At 47.0% G+C, this 24,278-nt stretch overlaps 1 protein-coding gene across 1 annotated transcript in view; it reads left to right on the top strand.

Annotated features, from left to right (window-relative positions):
- The window catches only part of OGT (O-linked N-acetylglucosamine (GlcNAc) transferase), a 41,779-nt gene extending 17,723 nt beyond the window's left edge, over nt 1-24,056 (top strand). The window contains 27 exon segments of the mRNA XM_077474400.1: nt 695-875; nt 2,728-2,971; nt 3,152-3,220; nt 9,026-9,142; nt 10,230-10,309; nt 11,653-11,848; nt 13,628-13,768; nt 13,852-13,952; nt 14,038-14,191; nt 14,830-14,931; nt 15,066-15,245; nt 15,654-15,812; nt 16,472-16,561; nt 16,766-16,891; nt 17,208-17,378; nt 17,560-17,676; nt 18,967-19,096; nt 19,099-19,133; nt 19,245-19,285; nt 19,287-19,395; nt 20,494-20,539; nt 20,542-20,630; nt 20,632-20,677; nt 20,680-20,745; nt 21,348-21,446; nt 21,449-21,470; nt 23,040-24,056. Coding sequence (XP_077330526.1) covers nt 695-875; nt 2,728-2,971; nt 3,152-3,220; nt 9,026-9,142; nt 10,230-10,309; nt 11,653-11,848; nt 13,628-13,768; nt 13,852-13,952; nt 14,038-14,191; nt 14,830-14,931; nt 15,066-15,245; nt 15,654-15,812; nt 16,472-16,561; nt 16,766-16,891; nt 17,208-17,378; nt 17,560-17,676; nt 18,967-19,096; nt 19,099-19,133; nt 19,245-19,285; nt 19,287-19,395; nt 20,494-20,539; nt 20,542-20,630; nt 20,632-20,677; nt 20,680-20,745; nt 21,348-21,446; nt 21,449-21,470; nt 23,040-23,277 — 3,149 coding nt within the window. The 3' untranslated portion in view covers nt 23,278-24,056.
- The last annotated feature ends 222 nt before the right edge of the window (nt 24,057-24,278 follow it).

Below are 24,278 nucleotides of genomic sequence, written 5' to 3'. Positions count from 1 at the left end.
CTTCCGACCCTCCGCCCAGGTTCAGAGTCCACATCGTGCTTTCTCTAGACCCTTCTCTAGGTTTGGCCTCCACCCTGCTTTCTCTTGACCCTTCTCTAGGTTTTTGGCCTCCACCCTGCTTTCTCTAGACCCTTCTCTAGGTTTTTGGCCTCCACCCTGCTTTCTCTAGACCCTTCTCTAGGTTTTTGGCCTCCACCCTGCTTTCTCTAGACCCTTCTCCAGGTTTTTGGCCTCCACCCTGCTTTCTCTAGACCCTTCTCCAGGTTTTTGGCCTCCACCCTGCTTTCTCTAGACCCTTCTCCAGGTTTTTGGCCTCCACCCTGCTTTCTCTAGACCCTTCTCCAGGTTTTTGGCCTCCACCCTGCTTTCTCTAGACCCTTCTCCAGGTTTTTGGCCTCCACCCTGCTTTCTCTAGACCCTTCTCCAGGTTTTTGGCCTCCACCCTGCTTTCTCTAGACCCTTCTCCAGGTTTTTGGCCTCCACCCTGCTTTCTCTAGACCCTTCTCCAGGTTTTTGGCCTCCACCCTGCTTTCTCTAGACCCTTCTCCAGGTTTTTGGCCTCCTCCATGATTTTTATCTTATTTTTGTTTTGAGATTTATCATCTTTTTTTTGTTTTGTCATTACATAATTTTTTTTTTTTCCCCATTTTCTAATTTTGGCTTTCCCCCTGGATGTTTTTTAATGATTCTCTAGAACCAACGAAACGTATGCTTTCCTTCCAAGGGTTAGCGGAGTTGGCTCATCGGGAGTATCAGGCGGGAGACTTTGAGGCGGCTGAAAGACATTGTATGCAGCTCTGGAGACAAGAGCCTGATAATACGGGAGTCCTCCTCCTCCTCTCGTCCATCCACTTCCAGTGTCGCAGGTTGGACAGGTCAGTACTGCATTGGTCGGATTATGTATAATGATGCAGAGACATAGCGGGCTCTGTGCTCCATGTTTAATATGCTGTATATGATGATCTCTGGTTCTTCCCATCAACATGCCAGCTAATAAATCACACCACCTTGCCTCACTACTCCTCAGGGAAAATAACTGAACACCTGTGAGTCGGCTGTACACGGCACCTGTGTGCCAACACTGTTGTAAGACACGACTTTGTAACAGGGCGCCACGCTTCGCTGGCCACACTTTGGGTATGGCCTCGCTGCACTCTGCCTATTTATATTCTAACTTGTCCACTTGGCAGGTGGGGCTTGATCCTGGACTCGGTGCGCAGGCGCCGTGTACAGCTGACGATCAGCTGTTCATCTTCGGAGACTTTTGGCCGCTCCGTAGTTCCTACTGCCCAAGCGATGCGCCTGCGCAGTACGGGGGGCCATTATCTGTTGGGGGACCTTTTTTCGGCAAGACACCGGGATATTTTCTTTTGACAGCTGAGTGAGCAGAAAAGTCTCTCCACTTGTTATACAAAAGAATTGGCAAACTCTGCAAAAGAGATTGTGGGGGGGGGTTGAATCGGGATCACAATTTAATGATTGTGCAGCTCTAGTATACGGCACTCGCTGGGCTGATGTCTGGTATATACTAATAGTCGTGTCTTCCTCTGTCCTTCTAATCTCCTCCTTGTAGTCTGCTCACCTTTTTGATTCAGTTTCATGAGTTCAATGTTAGATCTCCATTAATCATTAACAAGATATAGAAGGGAGGGGAAGGTCACTGACCGTGTTTGTTATAAATGAGTGCAGAGAAATCCTGGCTGGCCTGCCAGAGAGCCTTCCTGTGCTGATTGTTGTAAGGTACCGGGTCTGTCTGTCTGCTGCAAAACCTCCACCGACTATGGGGGGGGGGTGTTCTGCAATCCTTTGCTCCTCGGACATGCAGTGTTATTGGACGGGCCATAGAGCTGCACGATTCTGGGAAAAATGCGAACCGCGATTCTTTAGCTTAGAATAAAGATCATGATTCTCTCACGATTCTCAAAAAACTGTTTGTACATTTTTCAAATAAAAAAAAAAAAACAATCTCTGACAACCTTAGGTTATCAGAGCTTTGTTTAATGTTGTCCATTGATGTTTGCAGATATAGTAATGAATTTGCCTCGGTACAGAATAGATCTGCACGTTTTATCCAAACACTTATTTGTTTGGCAGCACCGTGGCATGGTTACACTGGCTGTTGCTTTATGCAGGACCAGATGTCCTGCATTTTGAAAAACACTTCCACTTTCCTAAATGTGTTTTTATTTAATCCGTGTGTGTAAATATGTCCTGATGACTCAATAATGGCATTGCAAACCCTCTGGAGCCTTGTCCTATCTAGGTTACCTTCACGGGAATACTTAATCTGTAATCTTGCCTGTCTTTTATTACTGCTACTGTGTATAGCAGTGCGTACTCGCACTGCCGTTTCCCGGCCACTGTACCCGCCCACAACCAGGCAGCGGCACGCCACATCGCATGCTCCAATGACTGACGTCGGTTCCGATATCCGCCATTTGCGTTCCATGCTGGTTACGTGGAACCGGCGGCGCTAAAAGAAAATCGCGGGTCACCCAGAACTTGGATCGCGTAGGGGGGTGAATCTCTTAACGGGCCATCAGGTGATCATAAAGAGGGGGGGGGGAGCGAGAGTATCGCAGCCGCTAAGTAAGAATTCGGATAAGTTCTTGCTGTCACCCCCCCCCCCCATACATAGAACGTCATGCTATGTCCTCTCATCCACCTCCATGCATAAAATGTCATGCTGTGTCCTCGGTACCTGGAACGTCATGCTTTATTTTTCAGGTCGGCACATTTCAGCACTTTGGCTATTAAGCAGAACCCCTTACTGGCAGAAGCGTACTCCAACCTGGGGAACGTCTACAAAGAGCGAGGACAGCTACAGGAGGCCATAGAACATTACAGACACGCTCTACGGCTAAAACCCGACTTCATCGATGGATACATCAACCTGGCTGCAGCTTTGGTGGCCGCCGGTGATATGGAGGGTGCGGTGCAGGCCTACGTCTCTGCCCTGCAGTACAATCCTGTAAGTATATAGTGGTGGTGTGTTCTCCGTCGTTGCTGTACACAGAACATCCTATGGGTTCTGGTATTGGAAATGGAGATCTGACGCCCGCCCCCCTTCGCTTGCCTGTCGGGCTGGCGGTGGCGGTGACGTGCCCCCCCCACCCCCGCTTGCCTGACGTTTCTTTTGTCTCTCTTACAGGATTTGTACTGTGTCCGTAGTGACCTGGGGAACCTCCTAAAAGCCCTGGGTCGCTTAGAAGAAGCAAAGGTACGTTGTTGGGTCTCCTGCTGGTAAATGTCTTCTCTCTGCAGCCTCTGTGCATTCCGTCTTCAGTTCTGCCTCAGTTTACCTTCATACCGTCTTTACTGCGGTGTTGCTGCAATGAGGCTGTAAAGTCAGAAGTGTGACCACCTCCCCCCTCAAAAAGCGTAGCCCCAGCCCCTCAAATCGGGGAGGAGCTCTTCAGCCTTATAATGAACCCTTTTGGAGGTTTCCAATTGGTTAAGGTATTTTCTCCTTAATTCCAGTTGCCCACAATCCCCAATTGGTCTTGGTCCCCCTAGGTCATCCTAGCTGATGAACTTGGAGGCACAACAAAGAGCGCCCCTCCCCCCTCTTCTGTGACTCCTCTGCTCCCGCAGTATGTTCCACGTCTATGGAAGAAAGGCTGGTAATGGTAGGACCCCCCCCCCCCCCAATGGCAGCACGCTGCCCGCCCTATTATTTTGGCGGCCAATTGGACTGGTGGAGTACAGAGGCTGGTTTGTATTCGGAGAATGGACTGATGGAAAGAAAAGCGATGGATGATGAAAGGTGGCTTCTAGCATCTAGCAGATGATAGCCCGACAAAACGATTGTTATTTCATGTGACAGCTTTGCACTGTTTGTGAATGGTAATTGTGGAATCCCGCCGTCTTGTTACAAGCCACCTTGTGCGTTTGCGCTGCCAGGGACCGGCGTTGGGAGGAACGCGAGGACCGCTGTCAAAGGTCCCTGTTACTCCAAACCCCGCGCGCATGCAACTGCATGGAGTGTAACAGCAGAGTAGCTGTCCATTTGTCGCCAGACCCTGTCATTTGGTGGTGGTGGGGGGGGTAAATCTCATTGGCCGATGGGCTTTGCATTCATTTTGTTGTGTTTTTCCTACAAATTTGGGGTTCTCAGCCAATCATGTGGACAGCTAACACGTATTGCACTTCACCGCTGCTTTAGCAACAGTGGCATAGGAGCAAATTGCGCCTGCATAGGATGCTGATTTCTTTATTTCAGAGGACGGGAGGCACCTAGAGTAAGAATCTCTTCTCCTTTTTATTATTTTTCTTCAGAAAAGAATTTTAAAGACACATTTGAAATCTGACTTTCTTTTGTAATCAGTGCATTTTAGTATCAAGCCAGCTGTTCTCCTCACCCTAAAAATATAACCTAATCCTCCAAGAAAAATTAGATTTTGGCTCGAGCCACATCTGAAACATGCAGGGCTGCAAGGCCAGATATGCCGGAACCTGCCCAAATAACCAGACATAAAAGTGGAGTCCCCCTCCCTCTCTGCAGTGCTGGCATTGTCACTGTGGGTGCCCAGCTGTGGCTTCCAGACATGCACTGCGCATGCGTGAGCCGCACTTTGCCTGGCCGGGCAATCATCCGGGACCTGTGACATGTCCCAGATGATTGCTGAGAGGGAGGGGTGAAATTCCTTCTGGTGCCCTGGGAGGAAGTGGGAGCTGGAGCCCTCCGCTACACCCTCCCCTCCAAAAAAATGACATGCCAAATGTGACATGTCAGGGGGTCACCTTCCCTTAAAGCGGAAGTTACATTTTTGGGTGGAACTCTGCTTTAATCACCAGCTCCAGAAGATTTATCTCACAAAAGTGTGTGTAAAATAAAAGCTGGTGTATTGATTGTAGATGCTATAAACGTTTGTGCAAATCAATACACGTGTGTGTGTGTGTGTGTGTGTGTGTGTGTGTATATTGCACTGGCAGGGAAGGGGTTAAGTGTTTCTCAACTCCAGTCCTCAAGGCGCCCTAACGGGTCATGTTTTCAGGCTTTCCATTATTTTGCACAGGTGATTTGATCAGTCTCACTGCCTTAGTAATTACCACAGACTTTTTTATCTGAGGGAAATCCTGAAAACCTGACCTGTTGGGGCTCCTTGAGGACTGGCGTTGAGAAACTCTGCCCTGGGGAGTGCTTTCTAACTGTCAGAGGCCCCTTTACTGGGGGAAAACAGAGATCCTTGTTCCTGCTTAGATCTCCATTTTCCTCTCAGGCAGAAGAGCGACCTGCCTCTCCTAGGAGCATTCGGCTAGTTCCAGCGGCCATTGCATCCGCTGAACCCACTGATTGGCTCCAATCACAGCAGGAGCGGGACGGCCCAGACTCAGTGCATGAAAACAGGTACGTGACAGCCCTGCTGCAGTATATGTAAGTGGGGCAGTCCTAACGTGGTTGACGTCTCCCATGCTGAGCCTTTAAAAGAGAAGTATGGGTGTTCTTAGGTGGATGCAGTATCAGACCGATACTACATCTGTCCCCCGGCGTCTCTGAAACTGAGCCACCGAACGCTGCCGATGGCTCGGTTCTCACTCCTCCCCGAGGGGAGCGATGCTGCCTGTCAGTCAGCATCTCTCCTGCTCTGATTCTCCATGCTGATTGGAGCGATAAGCTGTGGAGGGGCGGGGAGCAGCTCATGAAGTCGGGATGCCGTGGTGTCTGGACTGATCCTGGTGACGTCAGCGGAGAGCCGACTTCAGGCCGATCTCCGCTGAAAACTGGTCACAGGAGTGGAAAACGAATCGCACTCCTGTGACCCATAGATGAAGCCCAGCCTAAAAAGCTCAGGCTGGACTTCTCAGGTTTTTATAAAAAAAAAAAATGTATCTATCTTGTACAAAATTCTTAAATGGAGGCAAAGAAGCCTAAAATTCACAAACTGTGTAAGATGCACTCTACCTAAGTATCGGAAGACCCAACACATGACAGCACTTATAGAAAGCGTATCTTTCCAGTGACCAGATCTTCCAGGTCAGTGTTTCACCAATAACGCGGCTTCTTCAGTACCCAATATGGCAAAGTAGAGCAACAAGTATTCCAGTGAATCGTGCAAATACAATAAGGTCCAGTCTGGGGGCCAGGATTAGCGGCACCAGGATCTATCGCCAGCGGCGGGAACTCTTCCAGTGCAGAGAAGTCGGGGCATAACTTTATGATTTGATTATCGGAAATGGGTGCAGTAGTAAACCACCAGCAATGACCAATATAGGGGAAAGAGTCAGACCCGTCCCAGCGTTCAGTTGAGAGAATACAAGAAGCCAAAGATATAGTGAATAGAGAGTAGTAATGGTCATTAGGAGCCCATGAGAGATGAAGTGTCGGTAGATGTCCTACACCACCATCCGCCCAGCTGTACCTTATTGGATTCACTGCAATACTTGCTCTACTTTGCCATATCGGGTCCTGAAGAAGCAGTGTTGGCGAAACGTTGACCTGGCAGATCTATTCACCGGAAGGATACGTTTTTTACAACTCCTGTCATGTTTTGATACCTACATGTGTCGGGTGTTCCGGTACCGAAGTAGTGTGTATTTTGCAATATTTATCTGGGGACCAATTTTAGGCTGTCTTTATTATTGCCTCCATTTTTATGAATTTTGTACAATAAAGATACTTTTTATAAACTTGACATCTCCCACGTGGATCCTTGAACCGTCGACTTCAGAAGATTTACAGCCCCGCCCCCTCCCTTTCATGACCAGGCCATTTTTTTTGCGAATTGGGTACTGCATTACTTAAACTGACAATTGCGCGCTAGTGCGACGCTGTATCCAAATTAAACTCCTCCTCCTCTTCCCTTTTTTTTTTTTTTTTTTATTTTTTTTTTTTTTTATTTTTTTGTGAGAAAAAAGATCTAGGTTCCTGCTTAGCAGATGCACATGATCTCCATCTTCTCTGACAGAAGGACAATCTGCCTTGTTTACATAGGCAGAGCGCCGTTCTCTCTCTCAGGAACGATCTGTGGGTCTGCTGGACTGGCTGATTGGCTCCCACTGTGTCCACAGCAGGAGGCGTGCGTGCTACAGACCCAGGGGGATGAAAACGCATACCTCTACGTGAGCTTCCGCCTCGCAGTGTGTGTATGTGTATATATATATATATATATATATATATATATATATATATATATATATATATATATATATATATATATATATATGGTCTGGTTATTTAGGCAAGTTTCGGCATATCTGGCCCTGCAGTCTTTTTAATCCAATCCTAATCTTCCTCGCTGAGTATGAAAGCCTTTCTTCCAGCCATGCACTCCGCCGCCACCCCCTCTCTCTTGGCCCCCCCCCCCCCCCCCCCCCCCGACCCCCTGCATGACTACACATGTACCAGTCTTTGTCTAAGTCATAGAGCATATCCAGAAGCATTTCACTTGCTTTGTTGAGATCTTTTACTAATGATATTGTTTTTATTTTCTCTCTTGTTTTTGGTTTTTTACCACTGATATTGTATTTAGAAGGTTTCAGGTGGGTGACACTGCTATGCCATGCGTAAGGTGCCTCGCTGAAGGGAGCTCGAGGCCTGGATCTAGGCAGACAAATGCACCTCCTCCTCTTCCAGCAAGGAACGCACCGTCCCATGAAATATGGTAACGGGTTTGTAACTGCCACAACAACAACAAAAAAAAAAACCATTTGCTCCATGCCTGAATCCTTCTGTCTTGTGGCTTCAGAAAGCGGCTTACAATGTTTTATTAATGATGATATATAGAGATCTGTAGACCACGTAATACGCCACAATTCTGTAATGGAAACATAGATCTTTTCTAAGAGACAAAAAACTGGAGCTAAAATTACATGTTAAGCTTCTAACTCTTCAGATGTTCATTTTATTTTTTTCCTTTTTTTTTATTTTTTTTTCTTCTTTGTTTGGACTGAATCCGTTCCGCTCCTCATCATGCGCTGTGAACCTGCGGTAACGCAAAGGCTGCGCTGCGGACTGCGCTCTGCGTGGGGGAAATGGTTGTGAACGACCAACTTGATGGTTAACCCGAAAACCTGCAAAAAAAGTCCTTTTCCATTTGGTGGAGGGGGAGGGGGGATGGGTCACAGCTCAATGCTTTTTCCGATTCGCTTAATTTTCCTCATTGGGATCAACAAATCAGGTTGGCTGTTGACGTATTCCAGCGCGGGCGCGATGGTGCGCTGCGATAGTGGTAGTGGGCGATGCGCTGCGATTAGCATTAGGGTTGCTGTGCAGCATGGGAGCGCTGGCGATTTCCCGCGCCTGCATTACAGGGACCTAGACCTGTCTGCACGGCGCTCATTTCTGGTTTCTGGGTCGCCTTTTTCCATTGAAAAAACCAAGCTTTATTGATGGTGAATAATGTAACATCCTGCAAACGTCGACCTTTGATTTTCATTTAGGAAAAAAAAAAAGCTTTATTGATGGTAAACATTGTGCAAAAATAATGCGATAGATCTTGCAAACGGCACCTTTGATTTATTTATTTATTTTTCCATTGAAAAAACAAGCTTTATTGATGAACGTACAATAAATAACATGAGGCGATACATCAATAAAAAAAAAAAGCTGTATTGATGGTGAACATGGCACGATAACATACAATACATCCTGCAAATATCACCTTCGCAACAAATAAAAAAAATAAAATTTGTCCTGGTGACCTTTTTTTGATAGTAAATAAAACTGTAAACTGATTTATCGTTATCCAGCTGGTTGTTTGTTTTTGTTTTTTTTTCCCATCACATTCTAGTTCTAAATAAAAGAAATGGTCGTCCTAATAAAAGGCCTAACTCAGGAATGGCGGCTTGCATTAGGGTGTAGGTTTGCGCTGGCGTAGGTTTCATCGAATTGCGCCGCGTTTCCAGCGCTGGCGAGCCTGTGCTGTAGGTTCACTTTTTTCTGTTTGGAGAATAAATTGTAACTTTTTTTTTTTTTTTTTCTTTATCTTGTTTTTCTCACATCCTCTCCCACTCCCTCTCCCCCATCCCCCACCCCCGCTTTTTTTTTTTTTCCCCTCTTTCCCACACACAATCCCCTCCCAAGGCTTGTTATTTGAAGGCAATTGAGACCCAACCAAACTTTGCAGTTGCGTGGAGCAACCTAGGATGTGTATTTAATGCACAGGGGGAGATCTGGCTCGCTATTCATCATTTTGAGAAGGTAGGTACCGCTGTGGCCCGGGAGGGTCGGGTTTGATCATTTGGGAGGACCCGGATACATTGCTATGGGTTTGGTGGGGGTTGGGTTTCCCCTTCATGTCTGTAGATAATTTTATATGCAAACCAAGTAGAGTTTTTGTATTGGAGTATTCAGCCCTCTGTTTTGGTACGTTGTGTATCAAGGGTTAGGTTGTGATATATCTGTTCTTATCTGTGTCCAGTAGGGGCGCTTTTCTGCCATTCTGCCCATTTGGCTGGTATGGTGGGGGTCCAGAGGGATCCTCCTGGTGGGAACAGAAACTGAAGCATTCGCTTATTGGATGGGGTAGAGTGGTGGTCAGGAGTAGTTGCCTGGTGTGGAAGATGCGGGGGAGAGGGGTGGTCAGGGAAAGATCCCGAGGGGCCCGGTGCCTCCTGATTTCAGCAATGCTGCCCGCTGTGCCAGGGGTTGGGAAGGAGGAGAGCCCATGGTGGTAGAGGATAAGTTCATCTTCTGTAACATGCTGACTGTTGCAGGGCCCAGCCTTTGTCTTGCACATTGGCATCTCTTATTTATTTTCTTATCGTGTGTCGCTTTTGTCACCTTTTTCACTCCAGAATTGTAGGGTGTGTCTTCGGCCCTAATGTCTGGGGGGTTAAGGTGGCATCTGTCCTCTTTGGAAGAGGATTATGACCCACCCTATTGCAGTGTGGGTGGGTGTTTTGGGGGGAGGGGAGGCAGTATACCTATCCCTAAGGCATCTGGTTTTGTGGGGGTGTCTTAACGGTGGGCATCATTACCTTTCCGAGTGCTGACCAGATACGCCGTATACTGCGTTACTTCCTGTTGTATTAGCTCCCATTGGTAGATCTCGGTCACCGTATAATTCGGAGGCTGATTTGTGTCACTGGGGTATGGATTGCACATTTTGTAGTTCTCATTCTTTGTAATGTGAATGGAATTGCAAGGAACGGGTCTGTCTTAATACAAGAAAGTGGAAATCCTGTTTTTTTGGGGTCACATCCGGTTTCATTTAATTCTTTTCATTTGATTTGTTTCTAATTCTGCTCAAAACATAGTTTTGTGTAAATTTATTTTTATTTTTTAGGCTGTAACTCTTGATCCTAATTTTCTGGATGCTTACATTAATTTGGGGAATGTTCTTAAAGAAGCCCGAATATTTGACAGGTAGGGTATTAAAGGACACTGTTTTTTTTTCTGCAGCATTGTGTGTGAGGGCAGTCCGTGCCAGATGTAAGGCTTCCTGTTTAAATTTTCCAGGTTCATGTATTAAAATGGGAATGTCTAGGTAAACACATGTGCATATTCCTCATCCTGCAAATACAGAACCTCCTAACTTCCTGTACTGAGCTGACAACAGAGCATCTGCTGCAAATCCCAGGTTGTGTTCAGCCCAGCCGGAGGTTGTCGCCACGCCCCCCCGAAATACAGCCCATAGTCCGATATTAATGAAGGACTCTGAGAATACCTTCCAGCAGCTGTGGGGCAGGACCATGGAAGGAGGAATGGAGGGCGGTATCGGGTGCTGGGGAGAGGAGGGGTTCAATGAATCATTTCAGCCTCGGAAGACTTGGCTGCTCAATAACCCTGGCCAATTATTTGCGTTTTGGGACTGCGTCACTTTGACAATTGCGCAGTCGCGCGATGCTGTACCCGAACACAATTTATGTCCTTTTCTTCCCACAAATAGAGCTTTCTTTTGGGGGTATTCTGCAGTTTATTTTTTATTTTTAGCGCTATAAACAAAAAACTATTTTGAGAAAACCCCCACTATTTTGTACTTTTTGGTATAATATCTCCAATTTTTTTTTTTTTTTTTTGCTCAGTTTAGGCTGATTATGTATTCTTCTACATATTTTTGGTAATGGGAATCGCAATAAGCATATATTGATTGGATTGCACAAAAGTTATAGGGAATAGTTATGGTATTTTTTACTAGTAATGGAGGCGTTCTGTGTGTGTGTGTATACATGCATGCGTGCATACATGCCTATATCTCAATTCTCTCAACATTATGGCGGACACTTTTGACAATTCAGCGATCAGTGCTATAAAAATACACTGATTACTATGCAAATGTCACTGGCAGGGAAAGGGGTTAACTGTGTTCCCTGGATGTGTTCTAACTGTGGGGGGGGGACTGATTATAGGAGAGGACGCCTTGTTCCTAGGAACGCACGATCTGCCTCTCATGCCCGCGATCGCGCACAGTCGGCGATCATCACAAGAATTGGCATCCCCGTAATGTAGCGGGCGCACCTACTATCCCAAGTAAAGCAGCCGACGTACAGCTACGACGGTTCGCGGGATTGCGCCAACCTTCCGCGGTATATTCACAGCAGCTGGTCTGCACATGGTTAAAGTGAACGTAATATTTTGCCCTGCAGGGATTGATATGTTAAATTCAGTGTGGTGTCTTTTTTTTTTTTTTTTTTTATTTTTTTTTTTCGGTGAAGTCTCTCTCCCATTTTTAGTTCAGCTGCTAATTCCGCTCACTTTTTTGTTTGCAGAGCTGTTGCAGCCTATCTACGCGCTCTCAGTCTTAGTCCTAACCATGCCGTGGTCCATGGAAATCTGGCCTGTGTATATTATGAACAAGGACTCATCGATCTCGCCATCGATACGTACAGAAGGGCCATCGAATTGCAGCCACACTTTCCCGATGCCTATTGTAATCTCGCCAATGCGCTGAAGGAGAAAGGCAGTGTGAGTACCGGTGTCCTGATCCCTACACAGGTTTGGCTCGTTTCTTTTAATATTTTAGATCTTTTTATTTTTTATTTTTCCTTTTTATTGAGGACATCCAGTGTTCTTCAGACGGAAACTCATATTATATCTTCTTAAAAAAAGCTTAAATGAATACATTAAAAATATATATTTAAACCATTTACATTTTTATTCTGGTTTTAAATGTTTGTTGTTGGATTTATTTCAGAGCTCTTAATGATATCAACAACTAAAAATGTTCAGTAAAAAATGGGTAGTGTAACCTCTTCACGCCGGCCGCCTTCTGGGCATTTAAGAGTTCTGAAAGATGGGAGGCGGGCATTTGGGTCATCTGACCGCTGTGATTGGCTGTCAAATGATCGGAAAGCTCCCAATCACTAGTATGCATTTGAAGCTTTCCGGTAACCGTCAGCTACTTGCGAGCTCTCAGCATGAGGGTTTTTTTTTTTTTTTTCACAGTGCTACATATAAATGCAGGCAATTGCCAGCAAGGGGGTAAATCTGTTGTATTATGAGTTCACTAGGGTGACCGTGATGCACCTTCCAATTTTTTTATTTTATTTTTTTATAATCCGTTTTGATTATACTTGGTGGGATAAACAATGATTAAAGTGGTCCTAAAGCCTCACATGTGTGGGGTATTTGTGAGGTAAAAAGACCTTGCCCCTGAACACATCTCAATTCAGAGCTGCGGCTCATCCTGGCTTTGTCCCCCTTCACTGGGCACATTGATAGCTGTGGGAGCCATTCGCTTTTACTCCAGTGACTAGGGGGGCAGGGCTGAGTCCTGTCTGTTAGACGCAGGGCTCAAGAGCAAGCCCACATGAGTGCCCCCCCTGGCAATCTGTTTTCTATTGGGGGCACCAGCAAGAGGAGGACCGGGGTATTATCCTTAATTCTTTTGGCTTTCATAGTCTTTCCTTGTGTTCTCCTATCAGCCGGAAGTATCATCACATAGTGTGCACTCCACTCCGGTCACTCTCACCCTGAGGCTGCAATATGAGATCTGAATAGTTTGTTTCTTTAAGGCTGGGTTCACACTGCTGTTCAGAGCAGCTCCCAACAGGGGTCCGCAGTGTCCCTGTTTCAGGTCCAATTTCATTCCGTGTGTGTGTGTGTGTCTGCGTTTTTTTTTTTTTTTTTTTCTGAATTTGGACCAGAAGATGCGCTGCTGTGCAATTTGCTCCCGAGCCACTCTAGAGGTGAGAATCTGCTCCATAGAGAGCTGGTCACAATCTCCGGACGTGAATTGGATGCAGAGAAACCCTCATCCAATTCTCACTAGTGTAAACCCAGCCTGAATGATAAGTTCACCTTTTAGTAACATGTTCCCAATGCTGGTGCAATGTTTTGCAGGCTCAAAAAAAAACACGAATATCACAAATGTATTACCTACAAAAAATGTGCATTTGTTATTTTTCTTAAAGGTGAACTCCTTCTTTTGCAAATATTGGATAATTCTGGAATCTAGGGGATTAGACCAGGAAGGAGGGCTACTTCCTGCCTGTATCACCTTTTTGTGATCTTTCAGTCATATTTTTATTTTTTAATTGAAAGGTTTTAGTGTTGGGATCCTTCATCCATTGGGTACAGAACAGTGTTGGGATCTCTCATCCATTGGGTACAGGACCAGGGTTGGGATTCCTCGTCTATTGGGTAGACAGTGTGACAGTTCATCTCTTGTGTAACATTGTATTTGTCTTTGGAGTTTTAATGGTTGGAAAATGTTCTATAGTGACCCATTCTTGTCCTCTGAAGGTGGTGGATGCTGAAGAATGCTACAATACAGCTCTCCGCCTGTGTCCTACACATGCCGACTCTCTGAATAACCTCGCCAACATCAAACGTGAACAGGGGAACATTGAGGAGGCCGTCCGCCTCTATAGGAAAGCTCTGGAGGTGATTTTATCTTTTTTTAGTCCTATACAGTATATTGCCCTGTTTTTGCTCTGCATATTAATGTCTCCTCTTCTTCTTTTTAGGTGTTTCCGGAATTTGCAGCGGCTCACTCCAATCTTGCCAGCGTCCTCCAACAACAAGGCAAGCTTCAGGAGGCTTTGATGCATTACAAGGAGGCCATCCGGTAAGCTGAGCAGTGCAGCCCATCGTTCGTTCTATGCGCTTTGCTTCGATCTCTATCAGTCTGAAGAATACATTTTGTGTTCCAGGATAAGCCCAACATTTGCTGATGCTTATTCCAATATGGGTAACACGCTGAAGGAAATGCAAGATGTCCAGGGGGCCCTGCAGTGCTACACCAGAGCCATTCAGATCAACCCGGCCTTTGCTGATGCCCACAGTAACTTGGCATCCATTCATAAGGTAACCTTTTGCTTTAGTTTTGTATTGAAATTGGGTACTAGACTGTGTAGGTGCCCTGTGTTGGGTGCCTTGCCCGGGTCTATCGTGCACCCTGTGTTGGGCGCTTGCTGGTGGAGCAGTATAATGGTAAAGAACGTTTTTCTTACCAGCTAGCCCATTTAAAGGACCAGTTGTCTCCGTGTCTAACAGTTTGTTCACTTTAGCTGGCCACATTTGCAGATATATGTAGAAGCTGCACCGTGGCCTCTGTAAAGAGCAGTCCTCCCTCCTCCTCCCTCCTCCTCCTCCTCCTCCTCCTCCTCGATTTGAAATGCTCGGTGTTGGGGTTTTAAAGAAGGAAGCAGAGTAGTGAAGTTATATACAGGAGGATAATGCCCCAAGAGAACCTATCATACATCTCCCTCCATTCATGGAATCACAGACATGGACAATCCAGTTATAGATTTCACAGAAAACCCTCACTGGACACGCAGCATGCACAGGGGGTAGATTGGGTTCTTCAGGGGCTGTAAATAAAAATGCATGTTTTGGTGCAGTAAAAAAAAAGATCCTTCCAATATCAACGTTTATAGGTGAAGTGAGGCTGAGCTGCTCAGCAGACGGGTGATTGTTCAATGGTTTTTTTGTTTTCTCCCAAGGATTCTGGAAATATTCCTGAAGCAATCGCTTCTTATCGGACCGCTCTGAAACTGAAACCCGACTTCCCTGATGCCTACTGCAACTTGGCCCATTGTCTTCAGGTAATGCACTCAATATCGCGGGGGAGGGGGGAAGTAAATCCCTGCTGTACCATATCGTTGAGAGATATAGATATATATTTTAGTATTTTTGGGCATTTAGTTGAATAAGTCTTATTTTGTTCATTCCAATAAAGATTGTCTGTGATTGGACGGATTATGACGAGCGGATGAAGAAGTTAGTCAGCATTGTTGCTGATCAGCTGGAGAAGAACAGACTTCCCTCTGTCCATCCTCACCATAGCATGCTGTATCCGCTGTCCCACAGCTTCAGGAAGGCCATCGCTGAGAGACACGGAAATCTGTGCTTGGACAAGGTGACTTGTTATGTCTGCAGTGGGGGGGGGGTGAGTTGCAACATTTTTTCCGGTTGTATGTCTGCAGGGGGGGGGGGGGGGTGCCATTATTTCCAGTTGTATGTGTGCAGTGGGGCGCTGGGGTTGTACCATTTTTTCCAGTTGTATGTCTGTGGGCGGGGGCAGGCATTCTTTTCGGTTGTATGTCGGGGGGGGGGGGGGGGGGGGTGCACCATTTTTTCCAGTGGTATGTCTTCGGGGTCTCCCGGTACTCTAGAGATCTTTATTTTCGTGTGACTGTCATCTTCAGATCTCATTGAAGTTGAAAACTGTCACGGTTTTGAAGATGGAGATCTTTAGCCATATTTATTTTCTACAAGATGTTCTGTTATGAGAATCTCTAAATGTGTTTTTTTTTTTTCCCCCCAGATTAATGTCCTTCACAAGCCGCCATATGAACATCCAAAGGACTTGAAGGCCAGTGATGGCAGACTGCGGGTGGGATATGTCAGCTCCGACTTCGGGAATCATCCCACCTCACACCTCATGCAGTCCATACCCGGCATGCACAATCCAGACAAGTTTGAGGTAAGCCATGATAGATTTCCCCCCCCCCCCCCCCCCCCCCTCTCCTCTCCAGGAAGGGAGGTCTGGGGAGTGGAGGGGGGGAGCTCCGGGCACACTGCACATTGTGATCTGATTACCTGTCAGTGTAGTAAGCAGTGATTGTTAAAAGGGTGAGGTCACCTTTTTTGTTTTGGAGTTCGGCTGAGGGTCCGTACCTTCTACACCAGGGGTAGGCAACCTTGGCCTTCCAGCTGTTTTGAAACTACAAGACCCTGACAGGCATGACACCTAGAGGAAGAGAGGGGCATGATGGGATTTGTAGTTTCACCACAGCTGGAGGGCCGGGGTTGCCTACCCCTGATCTACATCATTGTCCAGTCAGGCAAAAGTTTTTTTTACTCCTTCAAACAGCATATCTCTAGGTCACCCGCCGCTTATCCAATCCTCATCTACAAAACTAGAACTCTGTCTTATCACCACTTTCCTGGATATTGTCCACATTAGGGAATCCATGGGGGAGTTGAGACATCTGCAAAACAAGTCCCGTATCTGGGCTCCTCCTCCATCCTCCCCCGCCGTCCCCGTAGCCTTTATGTGCTGCTAGTTAATTATTCAATGGTTTTTGATGGTGTAAATGTCAGAAATCTTTCCATGACGGAACGTTTTTAATTCTTCCATAGGTTTTCTGTTACGCTCTGAGTCCGGATGACGGCACCAACTTCCGGGTGAAGGTGATGGCAGAAGCAAATCACTTTGTAGATTTGTCGCAGGTGAGGAGGATTGAAAGGATCGGATTTTTCTGTAACAATCGTTGTTCTCACACCGGTGATTGTTTCCAACACTCAGATTGTTCAAACTTGGCGATCGTTATGATGTTCAAAATCTTTAGTGTGATGGGGGGGGTGTGGAAGGGGAACCTCTACTTTGTGTCTTCGTTGTTTTCTTTTGGTAAAGCGGACTCTCTTGTCTTCCAGATTCCATGTAATGGGAAGGCAGCTGATCGCATTCATCAGGATGGAGTTCACATTCTAGTTAATATGAACGGCTACACCAAAGGGGCCCGCAATGAGCTGTTCGCTCTCAGAGCCGCCCCCATTCAGGTAACGCAGGGGGGCTGGAGATGGTGCTGACCCGTGAAATGACAATATAGGGTCTTCTGCAGAGATCACATGTAGTTCGGGGGTTATATTTGAGCTCCGGTTTTGTTGGAGTTGTGGATCCTCTTCTCATATACAGTGCCGCACAAGGACAACACCCTCCCACCCCCCCCCCCCCACAGTTCCGTAATCCCTTCTACCTCTGGGTCGGTGTGGCCATGGGGTCAGCACATGGTTCTGGTTACAGGGTGGATACATGTAGATATGGGTAGGAGCGCAACCAGGCTGGGCCGCACTCTGACGGTCTTTTCCTTTTCAGGCCATGTGGTTGGGATATCCTGGAACAAGCGGAGCGCCATTCATGGATTACATCATCACTGACAAGGAGACGTCTCCTGTGGAAGTGGCCGAGCAATACTCAGAGAAAATGGCTTACATGCCCAACACCTTCTTCATCGGAGACCATGCCAACATGTTCCCTCATCTAAAGGTACGAGGAGCGCTGGGTGGCCGAGGGGGAAGGTTTGGCGGGAGTTATAAAGGCCTCTCACTATCTCTATGGGGGTCTTGTCTGGTGACCTACACGCCGAAAACTCAGCAACAAGGTCGGAGAATAATTGTGACTTTTCCATTTTCTAACTCCTATTTTATTACATTTCTCTACCTGACAGAAAAAAGCCGTTATTGATTTCAAGTCAAATGGCCACATATATGACAACCGAATCGTCCTGAATGGAATCGATCTGAAAGCCTTTCTGGAGACTCTCCCTGATGTGAAGATTGTGAAGGTAAAGAGATCCGTGCGCTGATAATATCATCATCTCTGGTGGTCCGTTATGGGGTCTTCCAAAACCCTTGGGAGGACTCCTCCCATCCCCCCACTGCATTGATATGTAGGAGGTGGTGATAGGCTGCCTCCCTTCTGTCTTTCAAATATCCATCCCAGCAACACATAGACAATGACTGACAGAGAAGGGATTGTCCACAAACATCCAACTCCTTACCCTACTCCTTCTATTACCCACCCCCTTTCCCCCTCCTCGTCCATATTCTGCTCTTCACTCCACCTTTCTGTTTAATGGCGCCGGGTGCGTTCCTCGTGTATGGCTCCTCCATAGACTGCGTTGTACTGTGCTGATCCTCCAAGTAGAGGTAGGTGGGCGATGCTTAGAAGTACCTCCAACAACCCTAACCCTAAACCTGCCCCATGTTATACTGTATAGAATGTAATGGAGGATGTGACCGTGGTGCTCTATATCCCAGAGTCCCGTGATCCTATATTGGGGGATGTGGTGGGGGGAGGGGGCTGCACTGATATAACAGGTCCCTGCCTGGTGTGTAGGCTTGGATTTGGTAGCTGGTGCTAAAGAAAGGTCCTCTCTGCCATGACGACGTATCATTACCCGTGCTACGGTGTTATACAGGGAGGGACACAAGAAATGGGAGGATTATTAAATCTGAACTCCGGGATCACCAAATATTGGCCAGATACATTGATGGTGTGTTCTCCCTTCAGTCGTTGTATGACTCCAATGTAAAGGTTTCCCTCTGTGCGGGAGACTCCTATAATATGGACCACTCACTGCTTTCTCTCCTTGTACAGGAGGGACTGGTCTTGTGTCTGCCCCCCTGCAGGGCCCCTCCCTTAGCTCTGCTGTAGGTAATATCTGGGTTTGCAGAGTCATTTGTTGCCCCCAGAAGATTTATATCCTCTTTGGCTACTGAGGAATGTATAGTAAAGCTGAGCATCAGACCATAAACTGATAGGGACTGCTGTGTTATCTGTGGAGCTCCGCCATAATCGGCATGGAATCCACAAACCATTTACCACTAAACGTTTGTCTAAACTGATGAGAAGATGACCTGATTGGATGTAATACTGATGGGGGCGGAGTCTTACCTGGAGAGTTTTTTTTTTTTGTAGCGCGCCCCCCATATAATATATTTTCAAGGTAGAACTTTGTAATATTATATACTGGACGTTTATAATATTAAGTCATCGGCATGCAGTAATGTTCTAAATCTACATCCTGTGAGCTTTTTGTGGCTTTAGAATAATTCCTCTCCCTTCTCTTCAGATGAAAGGTCCGGAAGGCGGAGACACCTCAGACAGTAACTCCGCCCTCAATATGCCGGTTATACCCATGAATACCATTGCTGAGGCCGTCATTGAGATGATCAACAGAGGACAGATCCAGATCACCATCAATGTTTCAATATCAGCAATGGTCTGGCCACTACACAGGTATGTATGAGAGCGGCTCGCCTGGCTGGGAGGGTGTGGTCTGTGTGCGGGGGGGGGGGGAGAACCTGTTCCCCAGGAAATGTAATTAATAATCTATTTTTCATTCTTCAGATCAATAATAAGGCTGCCACCGGCGAAGAGGTCCCCGAACCATAATGTCACCACCCGGTCCCAGTATGGACTCCCTGAGGATGCTGTGGTGTACTGCAACTTTAACCAGCTGTACAAGATAGACCCGCCCACCCTGCAGATGTGGGCCAATGTGAGTAGACGGAGCAAACCACCAATCGGAGGTGTATATACAGATACAATACTCGGGGGGGGGGGGGGGGGGGGGGGGGGGGGTTAGAATCGGAATAATAAGGGGACTACCCACCTTATACCCCAGGGATAGACACGCCCACCCTGCAGATGTAGGCTGGAACAAAGCACCAATTAGAGGTGTGTACACAGATATAATACTCCGGGGAGGAGCCACCCCCCTCTAAAGACATATCCGTCTTAATCTTTCAGCAGCTTTTCTGCTGATTTAGCCAAATCTATAGCAAAAAAGGAAAGAATGTCCTGTTGGGCGGCGGGGCCTCATTTATGTATGTGCCTAGGGTGCATTTCTCCAGTAGGTGGGCAGTAGATCTCTAGGTAGGTTGCTTGTTGTTGATCTGTGTCCTTCATTGGACAATATAGAGAAATACATTTTGCTGGGGGAGACTACCTTACCTTGTATAGGCAGCGCCTGCCTCACACTGGCAGAGATAAATTCAGGGTGGGGGAGGGGGGTCAGTCCCCCATCAGGTCTATAAAGGGGTTCTATACTTTGTACTGCCTGGCAGTGCCTATGTGGGTTTCCTCCCACACTCCGGACATGCTGGGAGGATGAGTGGGCCTAGTATGTGGTTATGGAGGACCTTGGATTGTAAGCTCCTGAGGTCAGGGACTGTAAGCTGACATTGTATAGAAGATGAGGGCGGCACAGTGGTGTAGTGGTAGCACTTCACTTAGTAGTAAAAAGGTCACTAGTTTGAATCCCGATCACAACACTCCTGCCTGCAGTTTGCATGTTCTGCCTGCGTGGGTTTCCTCCCACACTCTCAAGACATGCAGGTAGGTTAATTGGCTTCTCTCCAAAATTGGCCCTAGTATATGGGGACCTTGGATGGTGGCTTCTTGAGGTAGGGACTAATGTGAGTGTGTGATGTACAGGGATAGGGACAATTGTAGACACTCGTTCATGTTGAACTGGATGGACTGGTGTCTTTATTCAACCTTACTATGTAACTATGTGAGGCCTCATATTGGTGGTGTAGGACATCCATTTCACGGATTGCGTGTTGATTTATAATTCAATGTCTTTTTATCTTAGATTCTGAAACGCGTTCCCAACAGCGTCTTGTGGCTTCTGCGTTTTCCGCGGTTGGCGAGCCAAACATCCAACAATACGCCCAGAACATGGGGCTGCCACAGTCCCGGATCGTCTTCTCCCCCGTCGCCCCCAAAGAGGGAACACGTCCGGCGAGGGCAGCTGGCAGACGTGTGCCTGGACACCCCCTGTGTAACGGGCACACCACTGGGATGGACGTCCTCTGGGCTGGGACCCCGATGGTCACTATGCCAGGTGAGAAATGTAAGAAACACTCCACTAAACCAATATTCCGAAATGTCACCCCCACAATTCTCCTGTTTTTTTTTTCTCTGAATTCCTGCTCTGTATCCCCCCTCCCCCCTCTAATATACACACATGTATGGGAGGGGGGTTTCATGTGACACAACAGAACCGGACCTACCTGTGCTCACATCCCCCAATGTCTGGTATATAATCTACCAGGTGCCACATCTTACTACAAAGATAATGGAGGTTCATCACCGTCATTATATGGGCATCACACCTGGAGGAGCTGGGTCAGCATCCTATTCCAATAAGATACCCCCCCCCCCCTCCAATTGTCATTAATATGAAAATTGCCCCCTTTTGTGGCTATAACAGCCCCCACCTCTTGTGGAGGACTTCCCACCATATTCTAGTAGAATAGAAGACCCTGTAGTAGTTCTCTGGTTGGTGGTTGCTCTCGTGGCTCCCAGGAGGTTTCCCTGTAGACAGCCACAATGAGTTTGTATTCTCTTCTCTCTTCTTTCTCTCTTCTCTCGTGGGAATGTTACTTTGTCCACCCCCCCAATGTTTGCTTTACTTCTCATTTCTTGTCTGTTTCCATCCCTCAGGTGACACTCTGGCATCTCGAGTCGCGGCCTCTCAGCTCACCTGTCTGGGGTGTCCGGAATTAATCGCTAAAAGCCGACAAGAGTACGAAGACACGGCTGTGAACTTGGCACTGACCTAGAATTGTAAGTACGGGGGGGAGGTTTTGTCTTTATGCTGTGCTCATTCCAAAAAGGTAGAGGTGGTGGGCGATGCTTAGAAGTACCTACACTCCTCCAACAACCCTAAACCCGCCCCATGTTCTCCTACTGTATAGCATGCAATGGAGGATATGACCGTGGTGCTCTATATCCCAGAGTCCAGTGAGCCTGTATTGGGGGATGTGGTGGGGGGAGGGGTGGCACTGATATAACAGGTCCCTGCCTGGTGTGTTGGCTTGAATTTGGTAGCTGGTGCTAAAGATGCGTCCTCTCTGCCATGACTATGTATCATTACCTGTGGTACGGTGTTATACAGGGAGGGACACGAGAAATGGGGAGGATTATTAAATCGGCACTCTGGGATCACCAAATATTGTCCAGATACATTGATGGTGTGTTCTCCCTTCAGTCTTTGTGTATGAATCCAATGTAAAGGTTTCCCTTTAGGGGTGGGAGACTCCTATAATATGGACTGCTCTGCTCTCCTTGTACAGGGGGGACTGGTCTTGTGTCTGCCCCCTCCTGTAGTGGGTGGAGCCTGCTGGGCCCCACGCCAAACTCTACCACCTTGTGACGGGGACTGGACTTGGGTCTGCTCCTCCTGTGGGTGGCGGAGCCTGCTGGGCCCCTCCCCCCAGCTCTACCACCTGTGAGGGGGGACAAGTCTTGTGTCTGCCCCCTCCTGTAGTGGGAGGAGCTTGATGGGGCCCCTCCCCAAGTTCTGCTGTAGGCAGTATCTGGGTTTGCAGAGTCATTTGGTGCTCCCAGAAGATTTATATTCTCTTTGGCTATTGGGGAATGTATATTGCCTGGTGCTCAGCTTTACTAAACTAATGGGGACTGCTGTTATCTGTGGATCTCCGCCACAAGGGTTAACCCCCCCTCCCCCAGTATGGTACAGTGGGCGCCGGCCTAGAATGGGGAGTGTGCCGGTGGGCATGGACACCGGCCTAGAATGGGGAGTCCTAGGAGTTGTCATGCAGAAGCTCCGCCTACAATGTGTATTAAAGTGTTAATGTATTATAAGACTACGCCAGCCCCTCTATTAGAGGTTGGCATAGCACACTATATATTTTATTTAAAAAAACTAGTGTTGTAAATACAGAATTTGAGCCATCTTCAGGCCGGTCACGTGACTCGCGGTCTTTTCTGCGGGAGGGCCCATGATCTCGCTCTGATGTTAGTGGGAGATCATGTGGTCGCTCGTCTCCTCCGCAGAAGCCGTGTATTGGACCTAGAGAGCCGTCATGACTCACGTGACCGGCCTGAAGACTGCTCAAATTCAGTATTTACAACCCTTGTTTTTTAAATACAACATCCAATGTGCCATGTCTGTCTCGGAGAGAGACACATGACCACGGCGATGTGGGCGGAGCAACCCTGGTTATGTTTAGGGAGGCCATACTGGAACTGCCAGGTTCAGGGGTTTGGAGGGGGCAGATCACATGGCACAAGCGCAATGTAGTGTAATCTGCTTTATGGGACCAGAAAATATATATCTTTTATTTTTTTGGAGGAGGTTAACTAACACGTTTTGTCTCCTCCCCATCTCAGCCTGAAGAAGATCCGGGCCAAGGTGTGGAAGCAGAGGATATCCAGCCCGCTCTTCAACACCAAGCTGTACACCATGGACCTGGAGCGCATGTACCTGCTGATGTGGGATCATTACTCAGCAGGAAATAAACCAGATCATCTCCTCAAGCCGGTGGAGAAGTACAGAGTCGGCTTAACTCCACCCCCTAATCCTGCATCTCCCAGCGAGGCCGGCGCCCTGCCGCCGCTCAGCGATTAACGTTTGGTCATGTTTGCTCAACTTTACAGGGAATCTGCGTTTCACCATCCAGCCATGATCTGCCATGACACGTGAACTTTATTTTTATTTTTTCGTGCTTTGTTACTTTTTTTTTTTTTTTTTTCTTTTGAACTTTTTTTTGAACTTTTTTTTTTTTTTTTTTCGTCTCGCGGTTTCGCATCTTTGAAGTTTTGGGCTTTTAATCATTAGTTCCCGTGTGCATCCGTCGGCTTCTGCTATTCGCTAACTCTGCAGGTTCGAAAGATTAAAGAAATCAGAAAAAAAGCATCATTAATGGTGTTCTCGTCCTTATCGGTTTTATAAACCAATCGTAGCCTTTTACCGTCTGCCGTCTGTTTACAAACAAAGCCCTTCTGTGCGTTAGTATAAATGAAGCCCCTCCCCTCCCAATCGAATAAATCAATTACATCTTTAGTTTGTTGTATTGTACAAATATGGGTGGAGCTGGTAGAATCCTGGGAGTGTTGTGTACGGTGGCCCCTCCCCCATGTTTTTATTGGACCCGATCTGATTTTTACATTGTATGTATTTGTACTTTGCACGCCGTGGACATCCGCTGAAACCACTCTGATCCAGTTCCTCCCCTCCCCCACCCGGATGTCATTGTGTGGGAATCGCATGTGCTGCAAAGATTAGATATGAAGTCTCTGCACAACGCCTGTTTGGTTTATCCCCCTCCCCCGCCATTGTTCACTTTTAGTCTGATGTATTCATTGGGAATTTTCTTATGTTCAGTAAAATTTGAAGCGGAAGACAAATGTGATGTTTTTTGTGTTTTTTTTATTTTTTTTATTTTTTTTTTGCATTCTGGTTTTATTACTTCTGCCTTAATTGGGTGAATCCTGAGGGGGCGGAGCATGTGGGTCAAATCCTGGAATTCATAAAGCTTGGTGGCAGATTAAGGAAGTTATCTCATGAGTTCTAAAAAATTTGAATTGGCCAAATCCAGCGACTGGTCTGTAACTTTTTTACCGGAACTT

The sequence above is a fragment of the Lithobates pipiens genome, unplaced genomic scaffold (genome assembly GCF_037356315.1).
Source record: "Lithobates pipiens isolate NorthernLeopardFrog02 unplaced genomic scaffold, aLitPip1_a1.2 Scaffold_1, whole genome shotgun sequence".
NCBI lineage: Eukaryota > Metazoa > Chordata > Amphibia > Anura > Ranidae > Lithobates > Lithobates pipiens.
The sequence above is the reverse complement of the archived record's forward strand: the minus strand, read 5'-3'. Positions and strand labels throughout refer to the sequence as shown.